Below are 18,464 nucleotides of genomic sequence, written 5' to 3'. Positions count from 1 at the left end.
AAGCAAGGATATGGAAGTTATGGCTCTCCAGATGTTGCTGGTCTGCAAATCCTCTTCTGCACTACACTTTATGAAATTTAAAATACAAGGGCAAACGCATGCACTTTTAAAAGCAGATGCAACTCCTGAAACCTTTCATTGGGAGTTGAGACATTTTCTTGATGTTCTACCAAGTTACAGAATTCCCTTACCTTAGCCTGTCCAATTTCTTTATCTGCAGTCTCAAGCACAATTTCTTTGTGCCTTTCCAACTGTTGTGCCAACTGATCTATTTCACTCAATTCTTGGCACAGTTCTTCGTTTTTATTGCTTAAATGAGCCACTTCACTAGTGACATTTTGCTTACTGTCCAGAAGATCTTGTATGCGCATTTCAAGCTCTTTGTTTGTTTGCTGCAGAAATTCAATCTGAAACACATTCACAACATACAAAATGTTTCAAGTTAATAAAACAGTAGAAACACAATTACAGCCAAACAAAAGCTAGCAGTTAGTTCTCAAATAACTTTCCATTATTAGCTGTAGTACTTTATGTTCTTAGAAGGTAAGAAACATTTGAGATCTGTGGACATTTTAATTAGCTGAATAGCCAAGTCATGAATTTGGTACCCAAACATTTGGAGGAAACAGCCTCCAAAAATTTTCAGCCACATTATCATTGCTAAGTTAATCGCAAGGAGAGACAAGAAGGCCTTCTTAAACGAGCAATGCAAAGAAATAGAGGAAAACAATAGAATGGGAAAAACCAGAGATCTGTTCAAGAAAATTGGAGATATGAAAGGAACATTTCGTACAAAGATTACCATAATAAAAGACAAAAGTGGAAAGGACCTAACTGAAGCAGAAGACATCAAGAAGAGGTGGCAAGAATACACAGAGCAACTATACCAGAAAGAAATGGATGTCTTGTACACTCCAGGTAGTGTGGTTGCTGACCTTGAGCCAGACATCCTGGAGAGTGAAGTCAAATGGGCCTTAGAAAGCACTGCTAATAACAAGGCCAGTGGAAGTGATGATATTCCAGCTGAACTATTTAAAATTTTAAACGATGATGCTGTCAAGGTGCTACACTCAATATGCCAGCAAATTTGGAAAACTCAGCAGTGGCCAGAGGATTGGAGAAGATCAGTCTACATCTCAATCCCAAAGAAGGGCAGTGCCAAAGAATGATCCAACTACCGCACAATTGCACTCATTTCACACGCTAGCAAGGTTATGCTTAAAATTTTACAAGGCAGGCTTAAGCAGTATGTGGACCGAGAACTCCCAGAAGTGCAAGCTGGATTTCGAAGGGGCAGAGGAACCAGAGACCAAATTGCAAACATGCGCTGGATTATGGAGAAAGCTAGAGAGTTCCAGAAAGACATCTACTTCTGCTTCATTGACTATGCAAAAGCCTTTGACTGTGTCAACCACAGCAAACTATGACAAGTTCTTAAAGAAATGGGAGTGCCTGATCACCTCATCTGTCTCCTGAGAAATCTCTATGTGGGACAAGAAGCTACAGTTAGAACTGGATATGGAACAACTGATTGGTTCAAAATTGGGAAAGGAGTACGGCAAGGCTGTATATTGTCTCCCTGGTTATTTAACTTATATGCAGAATTCATCATGCGAAAGGCTGGCTGGATGAATCCCAAGCCGGAATTAAGATCGCCGGAAGAAATATCAACAACCTCAGATATGCAGATGACACAACCTTGATGGCAGAAAGTGAGGAGGAATTAAAGAACCTTTTAATGAGGGTGAAAGAGGAGAGCGCAAAATATGGTCTGAAGCTTAACATCAAAAAAACGAAGATCATGGCCACTGGTCCCATCACCTCCTGGCAAATGAAGGGGAAGAAATGGAGGCAGTGAGAGATTTTACTTTTTTGGGCTCCATGATCACTACAGATGGTGAGAGCAGTCACGAAATTAAAAGACGCCTGCTCCTTGGGAGAAAGGCAATGGCAAACCTAGACAGCATCTTAAAAAGCAGAGACATCACCTTGCCAACAAAGGTCTGTATTGTTAAAGCTATGGTTTTCCCAGTAGTGATGTATGGAAGTGAGAGCTGGACCATAAAGAAGGCTGATCGCCGAAGAATTGATGCTTTTGAATTATGGTGCTTGAGGAGACTCTTGAGAGTCCCATGGACTGCAAGAAGATCAAACGTATCCATTCTTAAGGAAATCAGCCCTGAGTGCTCACTAGAAGGACAGATCGTGAAGTTGAGGCTCCAATACTTTGGCCACCTCATGAGAAGAGAAGACTCCCTGGAAAAGACCCTGATGTTGGGAAAGATGGAGGGCACAAGGAGAAGGGGACGACAGAGGATGAGATGGTTGGACAGTGTTCTTGAAGCTACAAACATGAGCCTGACCAAACTGCGGGAGGCAGTGGAAGACAGGAGTGCCTGGCATGCTCTGGTCCATGGGGTCACGAAGAGTCAGACACGACTAAACAACTAAACAACAACAACAAAGTTAATCGGCTGGAACAAAATGACCACAAAAGGAATAAACTAACTTATGAGTAGGTGTAGGATACAGGCAGTAAAATGGGACATGACATCTCTGATCACAGTTATGGGGTCAATTCAGGTGGTTTTGGAGTTGCAGCACTTCACAAAAGCTTTATTGGGAGCTGAGGAATCTTACAAAGGTTTCTAAGTGAAAGAGGCTCAAACATGTTACCTGTAAATTTAAGTGAGCAATAATTTTTTCATTACTTCTGCTTCTGGCTTCCAAAGATATGACATCATGAGAGCGACCGCCATCCAGTGCCAGGCCTAAACGCTCAATCTCACTGTCTCGCAGCTCAACCTTTGGAGACAAAATCATTATTCTTTTAAAATGATTTAGTGTTGCTGCTGTAAATGCCTGGCCAGAACTTCTCCACTTAGTACATAAGGATATGGGACTGTTCTAGGGATGCGATGATTTCCAATGAAAACACTCATCATACCAGAAATTATCCTCGACAACAGTCTGATGTATGGACCATTTGTGAATGTGTTACCAGAGAGGCTGTGATAGCATGCAAGAAGGGTCCTCCTTAAATGTTCTAGGGGCCTGTCAAGTTCATCAAAGCCACACATGCCAACACAACACAGGTAAAGTGCAATGAGATTAAGAATAAGTTTCTTTGGAAAGGAAACTGAATATTAATAGGAATCTCTCCTTAGGAAACTGCCTTGGGGTTTGTTGTGGAACTGGTGATGCTCATGCACAACATTTTATCATTGTAATCATCAAAATGCCAGCTAGGATTCCCCCACAATTAACTGGGATTTCCTTTTACAGGCAAACCTCGGTTGTTGAACGTAATCCGTTCCGGAAACCCATTCAGCTTCCAAAATGTTCGACAACCAGGGTGCGGCTTCTGATTGGTTGCAGGAGCTTCCTGTAATCAAGCGGAAGCTATGTTGGACGCTCGGCTTCTGAAAAATGTTCGAAAACCAGAGCATTTACTTCTCAGTTTTTGGCATTCAGGAGCCAAAACATTCCAAAACAGGGGGGTTGGGGAACTGAGGTTTGACTGTACCATAAAAATTCTCAGATAACCCATTGTACATGTGTGGTCACTCCTGGTGTGGATGCTCACTATCACATTTTCTTGTGGATGATTTGTCACACGTTTTGGTAGGTGGTTTCTAATACCACACACCTACTTCTGTTTGCTCCTCACTTGATACAAGTGTGACAGTTTTCACCAACTGTCTTATGCTGGAGGAATGTCCAAATTTCGACCAGCCAGTTAGGAGAAGTTGTTCTCTCGGACATCTACACAGTACAAATAGGGTATTAACTCAGAAACTGTTATCATAGTAAATACATCAGGCACTTTTGTGCAAGTCCTCAGTATTGATTTAAAAAAAACCCACAAAAATTAAATGCAAATCGATACTGCCCAGTTTCTCCCTCATCCCATCTGTAAAGAAAGCACATGCCTCAATTTTGTATTTTGTCAAATACGGTAACTTGGGCTGGTAACATTTTCTTTCCTGTGTTTTCTGTTTTATTTTGTTTTGTTTTATTAAAGGAATACATGCACATAGTTACAAAAATATTGGGTGCACGCCCAGAACAGAAAAAGGCAATGGAAGGGAAGGGAGGAACAAATGAGAAGGATAAAAACTCCTCTGTATAAATTCTGTCAAGCTCTACCCACTCGGATAGATGGATATAATATAATATAATATAATAGCAGTGAATAGCCAGGACAGGAAAAAAATAGGAGTTTGGTGAAAGCTAATGTGCCAAAACCATACACAGAAAAATTGGACCAACCTCTTTGCGATATAGGGACCCCAACTGAAACCACCCATATACAGAGTCAGAATCCTAACCCATCTAGTTCAGTATAGTTTACACTGACTGCAGCTCTCTAGCATTTCAGACAGGGACTGGAGATTGAGTCCGAGATGCTCTGCATGCAAAGCATGAGCTGTACCACTGAGCTACATTCCCCACTCCGTCAGTAGAATGAATACGGAAGTAGCTATGCCAAAGCAAGCCACTACTGGCTTTTAACCAGAACATTAACAAAATGCTGACAGTTCCTGGGGGAAATGCTGATCTTAAGATCCCTTCTTCAGCAAAGAGAAACTGTAGACTATACTGAAAAGTTAAGAAGCAAAATACACACCCCTTAAAATACTAGTTTACCTGTTTGCTGTAATTTTTCACCTCACGTTCTGCTATCTCTAGCTTTTCTTGCAAGTCCGACACTTCTAACTGCAGTTCATGAATTCTGAAATATATTTTATCTGAATTTGAGTTTCATTCAGGAATTCTACATTAATAAAATATTTTCCGCAGACAACTAGTTCTCTCATTATTACCTGTACTACAGTCACTCAAAATCTCAAGTCATTCAATAGATTCCATACATTTAGAAGCAGCAAAAGTTAAAGTAATTAATACAACATGTTTTACATTAATACTCCCCCCTCAAATAGGCATAGTACTAAGAAAAATATACTGAACTTTGTAACCTTACGTTGTTAAAACATTGAATCCATATCATTGCTTAATCCCTTGTTTTAATGTCACAGTGAAGAAGTCCAAAGGAAGGCCAAAGTGCAGTACATAAACTGTTCTGGTTTTTTAAAATGTATAATGAATGCAATAGTAACTTTAGATTTCTTGTCATTTTGACACTGGGAAACATGAACGGCGATTAAAGAACTAAGTAAATCTTCCCAAACATTTTCTCCCACAGAAGTGGGAGGGGAAGGCTTAGAGACTAATTCTCATTCATGGAAGACTAGAGGGAGATGTCAGGATGGCATTACTAGTATGTCAAGATTTTAAAAGACCATTAATCACCTGTTGTCAGCCACTTGAAGAAGATCTGCAATATATGGGTCATCTGGCTGAGGAATTGGATAAGCACCGATTCCTGAGGGAGGGACTGGTTGGTCTATCTGCATACGCTGACGCCTGAACGGAATATTTCTTTTCCTACCACCTACAAAGATAAATGCATATTACTAAGAATTAAACAGCCCCAAGAGTTCTTCTTTGTATTGAAGAACCAAAGAAATTCATTTGTTACTGGAATAATACTTTTAAGCAGTAGCTAATTATATGAGTGGCAAAGAATACATTTAACAAAATGTTCATTAAAAGAATAGCTTAAATGAAATCTACATGCTATATAGACATAAAACTACATTAAAGCCCTCAAAGACTAAGGGCATGCATCAATTTCATTATATTACTGTGTCTGCAAGCGTAAAATAGTGTAAATCTGTCCTTCATTGATTTCAACGGGAAATAGTGCAATCACTGACTGCTCAGAAGTCCTATTCAATTCAACGGTAAATGCATATAACTAACAGTAAGTGGGGTTAGGATTATTGTCTAAATTCAAGTAAATTCTATAATTCCTATGTATGTATTCTAAACCCCATTGTACTCAGTGGTACTGAATAAACATGCTTGTGATTGGACTGTGAGTCTCCATCCAACACCATATTTTAGTGTGGCTATACAAGAAAAAGCCTAGATTTTGCATATAATGCCCTAAAAATATATACAGTAATATCTCAGCCTGAGAGCACAGAGACAAATCTTTACTAAATGCTCATAGAGCTCTGAGAGATTATGTTTTATCCGCAACATGTGTCGTAATATGGCAATTCCTTGTAGGAACCAGTGGCCATTAGTCACATTGGCCATCACCTTGTGGGCTTCCTCAACAATTTCAATTAGGGAAGGGATAGATACGTGAAACTGATTTCTATCCCAAAGAAAGTAAGTAATGTCTATTTATTTTTCCAAAAAGTATGTCTTGATTTACTTTATAAAATAAAATAGTGTTTTTAAACTGTTAACAAAATAAATACAACACACAGTCAAAATTATTAAAATCAATTTAATAAAATAAAGCAAAATGAAAAAACAAGTCAGCATAGAAACAAGGAGACAAGATATTTAACCTGCACAAAAATCTCAGTGAAATAAAGTTATAGCAGCTCACCCAAAGCTTAAGAGGGGGAGAAAACCAAACTTCTCTAAAAGGAGTTTGATAACTGAGGTTCTGCAGCAATTATTAATGCAGAATCTGGATCGATGGCTTGTAGTGATTTTTTCCCCCATATTGACATTTGCTAAAGTCCCACTAAAACCAAATATACTCAAGTACCAAAACGGGGTGCAAAAGTGCAGCCTAGTAAGAGAAGAGGTAGCATGATGAGCACATAATCTGATAGTGTACCTGGTGTCTGAACCACTGCTTGCAGATTTTTCTCTTGGAGTTGCTGGATCTTGTCAGTCTTGGCTTTGTTCTCTTTCTCTAATGATCTAATTTTATGTATATACTGGTTATTCAAAAATTTCATATCGGCATTCTCATGTTCAACTTTCCTCAGTGTAGTTTTCAAACCTTTAAGGAAGAAAAAAAATTCAACAGTATTCTTCCTCCTTGTTCTACCTGCATACTAGGAATAAAAAACAGCTCAATATTTTTTCTTCTATCTCCAGGTGCTAATACGCACCTGTGCTGCAAGTCTCAATTTGCCTGAACATGTTTTTAGTTGCTTGTCTCTTTTTAAAACACGATGACAACAACCACTTCCTAAACAATCATCTCAAGGTGATTTACACATGAGATAATTAAAAACAGTTAAAACCACAAAAACAAAAACCACAAAAATTCTATGGTGTGCGTGTTTGCAATCAATGCAATAGAGCTAGTTAACTGTAGTTTAAAATGATGTGGCTAAACACACACATTTGTGCACTTCAAACTTAGACCAGTTTTGGGGATCGTATTCAAGTACTATTGTTTATTATTATTACTTATTCAATTTATATACCACCTTTTTTATCAGAAGATCCCAGGGCGGTGTACAACATTAAGAAGACATTTTACAATGAAATATTGCTTGAATCAGTTAAACTATTTCTCATTTCCCTGACTCTTAGTATCATAGCTTCTCAGGGAAAACACTGGCATGCTGTGGTTTGAAACTTTATGTATTTATTTATAAAAAATATTTATATACTGCTGTGTCATAGGTGTATCACAGCAGTTCACAACAATATAAAAACGTAAAACCAATAAAATCATTAAAAGTTAAAAACAAGCAAAAAGAAATTTATAACATCAATAGACCACTGTGGCCTGCATAGGCCTGGCAGAACAAAAGTTTCCAGTGGACATTTAAAAGTTGGCACAAAAGGTGCCTGCCGAATCTCTATTGGTAGGGTGTTCCACAGGACTAGGCTGATGACACTAAAGGCTAGGTTTCACCTACTTGGGGAGCAACCAAAGACATTCCTGCAGATGATCTTAGTGATCAAGCTGGTGTATAAGGATTCAGGTGATCCCTGAGGTGCCCTGGACTCAAGTTGTTTTGGGCTTTGTAAATCAATAAAAGAACCAGATGGCTTGATAGCAGATGGGCAAGCAGTGCAGCTGTTTTAACAATAGCGTCACTCCCAACAGTGATCTGGCTGCAGCATTCTGCACCGGCTGGAGCTTCTGAATCAGACCCAAGGACAGCCCCACATATAGTGCATTACAGTAGCCTCAAGATTACCAATGGACTATAGTGGTCAGGCTATCCCTGTCCAGGAATGGCTGTGGTTAGCGAACCAGATGAAGCTGGCAGAAGGCACAACTAGCCACAACAGGGCCCCTAGTGACAAAGATGCATTTGGGAGTGCCCCCAAACTATGCACTTGCTCCTTCAGAGGGAGATTCCCAAAGAGCTTCCGTCTTCCCAGGATTCAGACAGTTTATTGGCCCTTATCCACCACTGCATCAAGAAACATAGGGTGGCATTCAATGCTGCCATTCTGCTTTTGATGTAATGGAGAGATCCACAAAGATAAAAGGTAAGGTGATTTTTGCAGATTCCATCTTCCTGCTGCGTCACCAACGCAAGTGCTTCCAAAATTTACCACAAAGGGTAGAGTGCTACCACCAAACTTATTAGAGGCAAGACTTGTGGGATCAATGGCAACCACAAGTTTTGGGTAACTAACAATGATAGTCAAAATTTGTTGCCCCCCTTTCTGAGAGACAAAGAATCAGTTAGGTTTTCAATATTACCTTTGACCTGCTTTTCCAATTGTTCTTTCAGTTTCAGAATTTCTAAATGTAGTTCATTGTTTTCACGGGTGAGCCTAGCATTTTCTTCTCGATAAGGTTCTAGAACAACGTCAAAGTTGCTGTATTCTTTTTCAAGTTTTCCAGCAGATAGCTTAGCACTCCGGAGGCTCTCAGTTGTATGAACAAGGTCACTGAAACAGAAGGAAAACAAATTTCCAGGCTTGAGAGATGAATCTTATAATGGCCAAAACTAGTATTTTGTATAAATACCCTGCTCCAGTCACCCCTAGGCCAGAATAGAGGCAGATTTTGGCTTGGTGTACTAGCCAACCAGATTTAAAATAGAACATTTCATCTATTTCCCTATGTCTATGCAAGTATGCATGGGACTACAATCTTAACCTTCCTTAAATGGCCAAGTTTTCATTAAAATCAAAAGGGGATTTACTTGTACACACATTAAAGAAGGAGGAGGCAAGCAGGCAGCATTTCTAAGATTAATGTGCAACATTTGGTTGGCAGAATTTACCCTGACTTAGTGGCTGCATATACAAGACATCCCATTTATGCATGAAAACAAACATCTGTTTTTTCAGGATGAATGCTGCTTACAGGAACAGCATTCACACCATTCTTTAAGCTGATTAATTTCTTCAAATTAAATCCTATTTTTATTGGCTAGGACATTTAATATTGTACACCAGGGTTCCCTTATGTCACAGGAATGTTCCTGTTACAGATTTTTCTATGCACTGCACTCAGACCTCTGTTCTAAAACAGTTGCTTATTGCAGCTAATTTTAGGCCTGCTTTTAAAAGCCAATTACGATACATTCTAGTGAAATTTGAAACTGATGTCTCTAGATTGTGTACAGTATTGTTACAAAAGATTACTTTAAATTGCATTTCAGGATTAACATAGGATATTTGCTTTGCCAAATCTCAAATCTCAATGCATTTCACAGAAGACTTTCACCACTAGTGTAATGTAGTCAAAGAGCAAATATCAATCCAATAGCACTTATGAGTACATTTTGCTATTCCCTTTTGTTTTGATACCTAAAAAGCTTTTCCACCAAAGGCAAACTCTCCACTCCTAATGGTTGTCGATAACCCAGCTGATCCAACCGCTTCCTTAGATTAACAAACTTTCGTTCTGCAGCTGTGCTCATTGTGAAGATATTTTTGAACTGTCTTTTGTGAAAAAATGGGATCTGCAAATAATTTAAGCACATGTTAGCTTACACCATTACAACATGAACATGCAAGACCAAGCTCCTTGCTTTCTGGCACTTGGTCATGACCTGATACAAGTTAGCATGGTTTTCTGGCAGCTGAGGCATTACTTTTTAGCAGGAAGAGGGTGAAATAGAAGAGTATGGATGCAAACTGGAGTGTCCCTGAAATATCAGATTCAGAAACCAACAACGGATTAGAGTTCGTATATAAGATGTAGCCAGGGCATCGCATGAGGTGCAACCAGTCAACCACAATCCAGCGCCATTTCAGAAGACACACTAGTGACTTCTACACAAAAGGAGTTGAAGAATAAGCACTGTGGATGGGGTTTCATTTTGCGATGCCGAAACTGGGGGACCCCCTGCCTCTTGCCTTCCATTCTACATCACAGTTGCAGCATCCCCCGAGGCTCTGCGCCCAGTGCAACAAAACCGGTTGCATCCGGGGCCAGCCACTGTCTCTCAGATTGACCTACCTCATAGGGCTGTTGTGAGGATAAAGATGGGAAGCAGGAATATCACATATGCCAGCCTGAACTCCGTGGAGCACATATAAGTGTGTGAGAGAGATCTATCTCTATACACAACAGTATCATAGAATCGTAGAGTTAGAAGGGACCCCAAGGGTCATCTAGTCCAACCCCGTGCGATGCAAGGAATGGCAACTAAAGCAAACATGACAGATCACACACACCTCTGCATACAACAGTGGGGTGTGTGCTGCTGTTTTTTGAGAGCAACTGTGCTACAGCCAGGATTTCTAGGAGAAATATACGTAGATATACTGACGGGTCAAGAAGCAAGCAGAAGAGCAATGACGTGGGAGAGAGGCGAGGCTGCGGTGAGCAGCTGCAGAGACATAGGGATCGCAGTGAAGGGAGCAAAGTGGGGAGAGGTGCGACTGGGCGGGAGGGTCAACCCAAGGGGGGCGGCGAAGAGGGCACTAAACATGAAGCAGCGATTGTGGGACAGGGGAGGAGGGTCTGGCCAGAGCCGCAAGACAAGGAACCCGAAGCGGTCGCGCTGTGATTGCGGAGGACGAGGGCGCCAGCGTCACAGCAGCTGAAAGGGCTGCTCCCTTCGCGGTGACGTCACCGCCCCGCCGTCGCCATGGAAACGGGCCCTCGGTGGAGGCCTCTCTAATAAATCTCGGCCTCTCCGCCGACGGCCGTTAAACCCGCGGCCTGGCTCTTCCCCCACCGCTCGCCCTCAGGGGCCCCTCCTGGGTCTCGGGCTACTCTACCTTCGCTTCTTTCTCCCCCGCCTTTCTCCACACAAAAAAAGCCTCCCGGGAAGTTGGAGCGGCGGTGCGGGCCGAGGCGGCCGTTTGAAAATGGCGCGCGAAGCGTCCACCGCCGCTCCGCTTCCGCCCGGCGTCGCCCCCAGCAACGGCTCTCCGAGCGCGAGCGCGCTCTGGCGAACCTTTAACGGACGAGCCGGGGCTCCGCCGCGCGCCGCCGCAGCGGCCTCTGGCGACGGAGGCTGGGAGGGCAGGTTTCGAGAGCCTTTTTAAGGGTCACTCGCCCAGCAAAGGATGCGCTCTGGAAACTCGAACCTATTTCTCTCATTCTGCCTAAACGGAATAAATAGTAATCTGCACTGGGTTGTTAATGCCAGCATCCCAGAACAGCAAAAACATTAAGGAAAAAACCGAAACTGTGTACTTAAATGCTAAAAATGCAATCAAAACTATTTTCACTGCAGCATCACTTATTTTATCTGTATGACTTACATATTGCATTAGCCACCTCAAGTGCTGCAAGTAGGGATCTAAATTTTGTTTCAGTATCTCATTCAAAACTCCCTTCAGCAACCCATTTCTTCTGCAATCCAGGTGTACAACCATAAGGGCAGAAGTTCTTCCTGAGCTTAGGCAGAAAAAGAGATTCAGACAGGCTTTTTCTCCAGCTATTTTGCTGTTTTCTTCATAATCTGGTAAACTGAGCCAATTTAAAGTTTTAGTCGTTAGAATCAAAGCGTTAGTTCAGTGTTTCCAAGTGTTTAGCTTCAACTAATGTATGCCTGTAAAAAGTAAAAACACATAAATATAGTATCTGGATCCCTCAGTTGACTGGCAATTTTTCCTTTTGTGTAATGCATGTCATAGGTTAGGGAAATAAATACAAGGAACTCCTTTGTAAACATTATTTTTATATTGGATCAGAAGAATTTCAACCATAAAGTCATGTAAATAGATTCTTGAAAGCATGCGTGCAAGTTCCATCAATCCATATATTAATACATTTTGATGCAGAAACCCCTTCAGCCTTTTACAATAATTTTAATACTTTAACATAATTTACTGGAAGCTACAGGAAAGACAAAGAGTTTAGTATCTAATGTACTATAAATTATACAAGGCTAATATATCAACATGGAAAATGAAACAAGCCAGACTGTGTTACATGTGAAAAAGTATGCTTTAACACTGTTTCTATACAGTAAGTAAGCAACATTTCTCCTCAGGCCATCAATTGATGGGAATAAAGATAATTAAGGACATTCCTCAAAATTCCACCTCACAAAGTAACAAGTCTTCAGTGCTAAAAGATTCTTTCCAGCAAATTCATTAGTTTATCTTGCTTTAACCCTTGGCAGATATTAGTGAGACTGTGCAATGCTGGAGAAGTAGTCTAAAATGTCTTGGATAGTGAACTCCATAGTAATTCCAGATCCAGGATAACAGCGTGCTATTAAGCCCTCAAAATGCTTGTACTGGCGTATGAACTCATCTTGCATAGAATGCCACACCACCTACCAAAAAAAGAAGAAAAGCAGAATTTCAGTAATGTAAATATTATCCTTGGTTACTAATCCGCATCACCAAAGGCCTGTCCTGCTGGCTTCACTGTTGAGGACAGCTCTGCACCTTCCAAGGAAATGTGTGTGTGGAGCCATTTCCAACATTTAGCTCTATGGTTAAGTATCTCGGCACTGTTTCTTCTGCCTTTTCCCTTTTCCTAGGACCTAGGAGGACATGCAACAACCAGGAAACAGGAAAGCCCACCGACACCATCACAATCCTAGCCAGTTATTTGCTCAGGAGTCTGTTTACAATTGTACCATCAAGAAAGCAACATCCTAAAGGCTTCTTTACTTCATATTATAGGTGGAGGTTCAATCAACTCTTCAATACATTTCCCCCCTCCATTTACAACACTAGCAAGTGAAAGAGAAAACAAGGCTAGAATGTTTTTCTTTGGCATGCAAGCTTCCTATGTAGAAAGAGACACTGAAGTATTCCATCATGTGAGCCTCACCAAGTGACATAGCCCAAACACAGTCTTCCTTCCTTCCTTCTTCTATGTCAATGTGGATTTTATGTTGTTGCTTTTATTGCTGTTAGGTACCTTGGGCATTCTCTCCCCCCCCCCACCCCCCACAAATGGAAATGTGGGATATAAATGCAACAGTCATATAAATTAACCTGGTTATTGTGTCTTCCCTGTGGCCTGTAAGGCTGAATGCGCCATGCACTTCTTCAAATGTTCTCTTCCTCCCCGCTTTACCCTTTATCTGGATGTAAGTTCTGTGATCTACAACATTTTACTGCAAGACATTTTCTACCTCAAACATGTGATGTTCTACCTTAAACAAGAGACAAACCAAGGACAGCAAAAACATTTACACAGCATTAACTAGGTTTATACACACTCTTAATACCTATTATATTACCTGAAGTAGGTTTTCCTCTTCACACAAGTGTTTATCCACCTTCTTATAAAGGTTGTCCAACCCCTTTTTCACTTCCTTGCCGGGATACTCCTTTATAACCTTTCTTAGCTCCTGTTTATTGAACGCCAGCTGGTAGCTCACTTCCTCTTCTCTCACACCTTGCGCCACACGAGCTTCAACGCCCTCAAAGAAGTGCTGATGTGAAGTATTCAAATACATTAAAATCCACAAACAAAACGGTGCTCAGCCTTAAACATCTGGTATTAAGCATGGCTTCTACATATTTGAACTACTGTTGTTGGAAAGCAGTTCTTCCTGTTTATTTTTGAAGTATGAAACCGACCGGATTTCTCTTACTTGCTATTGTAGGAGAGGTCAGGTGCCACCTAGATCAGCAAAGTGCAACTCATCACACACAAAGCTCTACATTCTATGTCTGTGTCCCATTGATATATATGTAGCCTATATTGTTATTTCTGCTTGTAAAAAGGTAAAGGTACCCCTGCCCGTTCGGGCCAGTCTTGCCAGACTCTAGGGTTGTGCGCTCATCTCACTCTATAGGCCAGGAGCCAGCGCTGTCCGCAGACACTTCTGGGTTACATGGCCAGCGTGACAAGCTGCATCTGATGAGCCAGCGCAGCACACGGAACGCTGTTTACCTTTCCGCTGGTAAGCAGTCCCTATTTATCTACTTGCACCCGAAGGTGCTTTCGAACTGCTAGGTTGGCAGGTGCTGGGACCGAACGACGGGAGCGCACCCCGCCGCAGGGATTCGAACCGCCGACCTTTCGATCGGCAAGTCCTAGGCGCTGAGGCTTTAACCCACAGCGCCACCCACGTCCCTTTTATTTCTGCTTGTACACATTGCTTAAGCTGGACTTCTTCCTAGGGCCTTTGCATCATCAATTGGTCCTGCAGGAAGGATTCCAGGAGTGCGAAGGTCATAGGCAAAGACCATTTATCCAAGTGGACTTCACCACCACAGCAGCTGTACTATGGAAATCATCCCAATGACTTTGTATAGGTTGATATTAAGAATGTGTGTGCGTGCTTAAATGAAGTTTATTATTTTTTTAATAAGCTACCTTTGAAGGATATGCATCCTGAAGCTTGGGATATAAAAAAAATGTAATAAACAAAGCCTTTCATATTTTATTTCAGCCCATTTTCAACAATAATGTAGTTAGATAAGATGCTGACTAGCAACACTGCCCTATTTCGCAATGTGGATATTTATCAGATCAAATCACCACATATGTTGTTCGCTCTACTCTCGATGATTAAAAACTGAGATGAACAATCTACAAGCTTGCCTCTCCATAACTTTTTGAGATGCGTAGCGATTACCCATTCCTGTTCCTATCACAACTTCCATCTCTTCTTCAGTATTTCATTGCAAGAGTGTATGTAGGTGAAACACAAGAGCTTCTGCAGCCTTTGTGAAACCTATTTTTGTTAGGGGTTTTAGTATGTACTCTATTCTTCCATCACCATATGCTATATAATATTACAGGGTGAATACTAAACTTATGAATAAATACAGGTATAAATAGGTCTTCCATACTAATTAACAAATGGAGTGTGCATCTGGGGCTGTAGAAGTCTGCTTCTGACAGCCGTCTAAATTTAATATTTGTTTTTTAACCCCCAGAATTGAAGTTATAGAAGGACATGTCTTACATTTAATTTCTCAAGTGGCTGTCCCAAAGAGTAGATGACGTAGGACTGCAGATGATCTGTATATTTTTGTTTAGCTTCCTTTTTCTCTGCCTCCAAACACGAGATTTTCAACCGAGAAAGAGTTGCAAAGATATGGTGAAAATTCTCCATCATGACCACATCCCGTGGTGTCTTTTGGCTTTCATTTGCTACTTTCTCCACTAAAAAAAAACCCCAAACCAAATGATACACATGATCACACCAACAGCAAAGACGGCAAAGAATCAACACATACCTCTCAACACATAAGCATAATCCCTCAGCATGTAATTCCTGAACAGAATATATTTAGTTTCAGATAGGAAGGTAATATCCATTTGATTTTAAATTCAGACAGTAGGATTTCTGGGGTGGAAATAAAATAACCCACTCTAAAAAGAATCCTGAGGTGGCTGTGTTGATAATATACAAACACAAAAGGGACTCTCCTGTCAAGTAAAGCGCTTTTAAATGCTACATAGTTCAATGGAAAAGTTATGCACTTACTTATATAAGTCTTAAATTTTGCTAAGTTGTGCCTTAATTTTTTTGTTTGATGACATGCCATAAATACAATTATACAACTCCATATGGAAAACAGCTGTCATTGTTTCTATTACTAAAAAGGCAATATAATGGTCTAATTTGTATGCCACATGAAGACAAACCATGGCTTAGCATGAAAATGCAGGCTTCCAGAGAGGACACAGCTGTTTGGCTCATCCCTAGTTATTCTGCTGCTGCGCTTATTGTCATCTGTATCTAGATATGCGGCTTATCTCTTGCTAGACAAATCATGAGTTACAACCCAGGTTGGTCCTATGGTTTACAGCTTGTGGTTTATCCAAGGGAGTTGAACCATGAGCCTAGGTTTGATAACAAACCATGGCTCAGCTCAATGCAACACAGAAACAGAACAACCAGGAAGGAGTAAGTGGCTGTGTTTGCCTTTCCTGGACTCTGTGTGTTTGGGTCAAACAATAATTCACCTTAGCGTGATGTGTGAACTAGGCCAATATACTGAATGCAATGCTTCCATATTCATTTTTAAACCACGTTATAAATAGCTGGCATATGAGGGCAAATAGGGGTTAAGTAACAGTGATTGACAGTGCAATCAAAGGTAAATTCCACTGAGTTCTAGTGGACCTTAACCCATTTCATCAACAGGATAACACTATATATGAAATACAACAGAAAAAGGACTTTCTGATTATGAGGCAGATTCTCACCATTAGTGAAAACTCCCCTAATGAGTTTTAGGTAGGCTTTATCCAGGTCTCCTCTGCGTTCAGCATTTCTGAAAATAGATTCAGCTAAGGCTGCAAACTCTTCAAATTCAGAAACAAAGGGGAGAATTCCAACTTTACTCTTCTTGGATATCTTTACATCTTCCATCTGTTTGATTTGGTTACTCTGAAGAGGAAAAACAAAGATCGCAGACCATAAGTTTTCATTTTAAACTAGGAAGGGAAAGAGGTGAGATGAAGGCAGATGGATCCAAACTGCAACCATCCAGGAGGCAGTACATGTGCCATCATTCCTCCACCCCAGCCAAACAGATAGGTTTAACTATAAGGCATCGCATAAGAAACTGAGTTAAAGGTCAATGCATGGGAGAGACCCACTGAGCCATAGGACCTCTATGTATTCCACATATAGACAAAATAGATTCACACCATACATGCTCCTTATGTGCGATCCCGATCATCCTACCCCACCTTGTTCTGCAGGGCAGGGATTTCAAGTTATTGTGTGTATATAGGTAGGAATCTATGCACATACACTGCCATCTGATACGGCCAATTCACTGAGGCAAGGGGAGCAATCCTACAGCCTCACCAAATGTGAAGTTCTACCTGGTTTGCCCAATGTGCGCATCGGCCCAAAGAACCTAATTATGAAAGCCACTGAAAACTTACAATGCACTTGTCAAAGTTCCTCTTGACGGTCACTAAAACATTTCCAAGTGTTGTGCTGAGGAAGGACGTTGGATCCACGTTTTGGGCTGTCCATACATGGTGACTCATTTTCACCAGCATATAAAGGGAATTAAAGCTATCAATCTTGTCCCCAAGAGCAATAAGGTGATTCAGTTCTGGCTCAACGCAGCGAAATATTTTTATCATCATCTGCCGGATCATGTGATTCCTGTAAAATACGGTGTGGACATTAGGCAAGTGCAGTACTTACTGAATAATTAGTTTTAGAAATCTAGGTGAACAATTAGTTCCCAGATCCACTGGTACAAAGTACAAAAGGGGAAAGGGGTTTTGCTTCATTTTAATGAGACACTGCCATGTTCTTAAATAATTCAGCTTTTAGAAGCTTTACCTGTCATGATTCTAGAACCTAGGAAAATACATTATTTTGTTTTTGTTTAATATTGAACATACTCTGAAGACATTGACTGCAGACCACCAGTATTGTGTGCCCTTGATAAAGTTCCTCCATCCACCTCTTCTGCATCACTCTGAAAAAAGAAGGGATGGTTTAGAAGGAGATCGTTCCTTGCAGCAACTCAAGTTTTTGAGTCCACAATATTTCAAATAGAGTCGTACCATGGGTGTTCCAGGAATGCTAAGATTCTGTTGAAGTTTGAAGAATTTACTAATGAAGTCTTGTTCTGCCAGACACAAGGGTTCCAGTTCACTTAGGACTTGTTCAAAAATCTACAAAACAACAAAAAACCCCAATACATTTAGAATACAAATGACTGCCACTCTTGATGGCCCACAATCAAGAAGCCCCATATCTATTTTCTTCGATGGTGCATTCACACACGGCTCTTGTCTGGGCGGTTAAAAAGCTTCTCTGGGCTTCAGCTTCATGTAGGTAGCATCCACACCAATGAGCCTAAGCTACTGTTTAACAATGACAGGATCTTGGTATCCTTTATGCCATGGTTGGGCATCCCTTAGTTGGCCTTATGCCAGAGCGTGCATGTCAAGTGCAGGCACAGTCAGCCACACAACACATACATATACACACAATTATTGCACGTATTTAAAGTCCTTATTTCACCAAGGTTTGCCAATTGCCTGCTCCGCCATGCTTATTACCTACCACGCTGCTCTGGGAGGACCCCAAACCTCTGGAGTAGGTTTTCAAGGGGCACATGGGGAAACGGGCAAAAACTTACTTCCCACTTCTGTTATTGAAGGCAGCTGCTGGATCAAAAGCCCTTCTGTGAGCAGAGGGGGGCAAATGGAGTCAGCCTTACAAGAAAATGTCTTCCGTATGCAGCCTCACAAAACCAGCACCTCTAGCTTACTGTAGTTCCCTTCTCTCATTCACATCACAGGA

At 41.0% G+C, this 18,464-nt stretch overlaps 2 protein-coding genes across 11 annotated transcripts in view; both read right to left on the bottom strand.

Moving 5' to 3' along the window:
* Positions 1-11,193, bottom strand: part of CEP135 (centrosomal protein 135) — a 37,284-nt gene extending 26,091 nt beyond the window's left edge. For 3 of the 5 annotated variants that reach the window (XM_079989986.1, XM_079989984.1, XM_079989987.1), the window contains exons 1-8: positions 11,029-11,163; positions 9,607-9,761; positions 8,549-8,739; positions 6,707-6,874; positions 5,314-5,455; positions 4,651-4,735; positions 2,677-2,805; positions 192-407 (exon numbers count right to left, since the gene is read on the bottom strand). In XM_079989986.1, the coding sequence (XP_079846112.1) occupies positions 192-407; positions 2,677-2,805; positions 4,651-4,735; positions 5,314-5,455; positions 6,707-6,874; positions 8,549-8,739; positions 9,607-9,719 (1,044 nt within the window). In that variant the 5' untranslated portion in view covers positions 9,720-9,761; positions 11,029-11,163. Of the gene's footprint in view, positions 1-191; positions 408-2,676; positions 2,806-4,650; positions 4,736-5,313; positions 5,456-6,706; positions 6,875-8,548; positions 8,740-9,606; positions 9,762-10,261; positions 10,833-11,028 lie in introns of those variants that run through there. The other 2 variants (XM_079989988.1, XM_079989985.1) reach the window with 2 other exon arrangements.
* A 723-nt stretch (positions 11,194-11,916) lies between these two features.
* The window catches only part of EXOC1 (exocyst complex component 1), a 35,514-nt gene continuing 28,966 nt past the window's right edge, over positions 11,917-18,464 (bottom strand). For all 6 annotated transcript variants that reach the window (XM_079990003.1, XM_079990005.1, XM_079990006.1 and 3 more), the window contains 7 exons: positions 17,720-17,830; positions 17,555-17,631; positions 17,081-17,309; positions 16,391-16,574; positions 15,141-15,340; positions 13,461-13,655; positions 11,917-12,539 (listed from right to left, as the gene is read on the bottom strand). In XM_079990003.1, the coding sequence (XP_079846129.1) occupies positions 12,387-12,539; positions 13,461-13,655; positions 15,141-15,340; positions 16,391-16,574; positions 17,081-17,309; positions 17,555-17,631; positions 17,720-17,830 (1,149 nt within the window). In that variant the 3' untranslated portion in view covers positions 11,917-12,386. The remainder of the gene's footprint in view (positions 12,540-13,460; positions 13,656-15,140; positions 15,341-16,390; positions 16,575-17,080; positions 17,310-17,554; positions 17,632-17,719; positions 17,831-18,464) is intronic.

The sequence above is a fragment of the Podarcis cretensis genome (genome assembly GCF_951804945.1).
Source record: "Podarcis cretensis genome assembly, chromosome: 9".
Lineage (NCBI taxonomy): Eukaryota > Metazoa > Chordata > Lepidosauria > Squamata > Lacertidae > Podarcis > Podarcis cretensis.
Note: the sequence above shows the minus strand (reverse complement) of the source record. Positions and strands in the feature narration are given on the sequence as shown.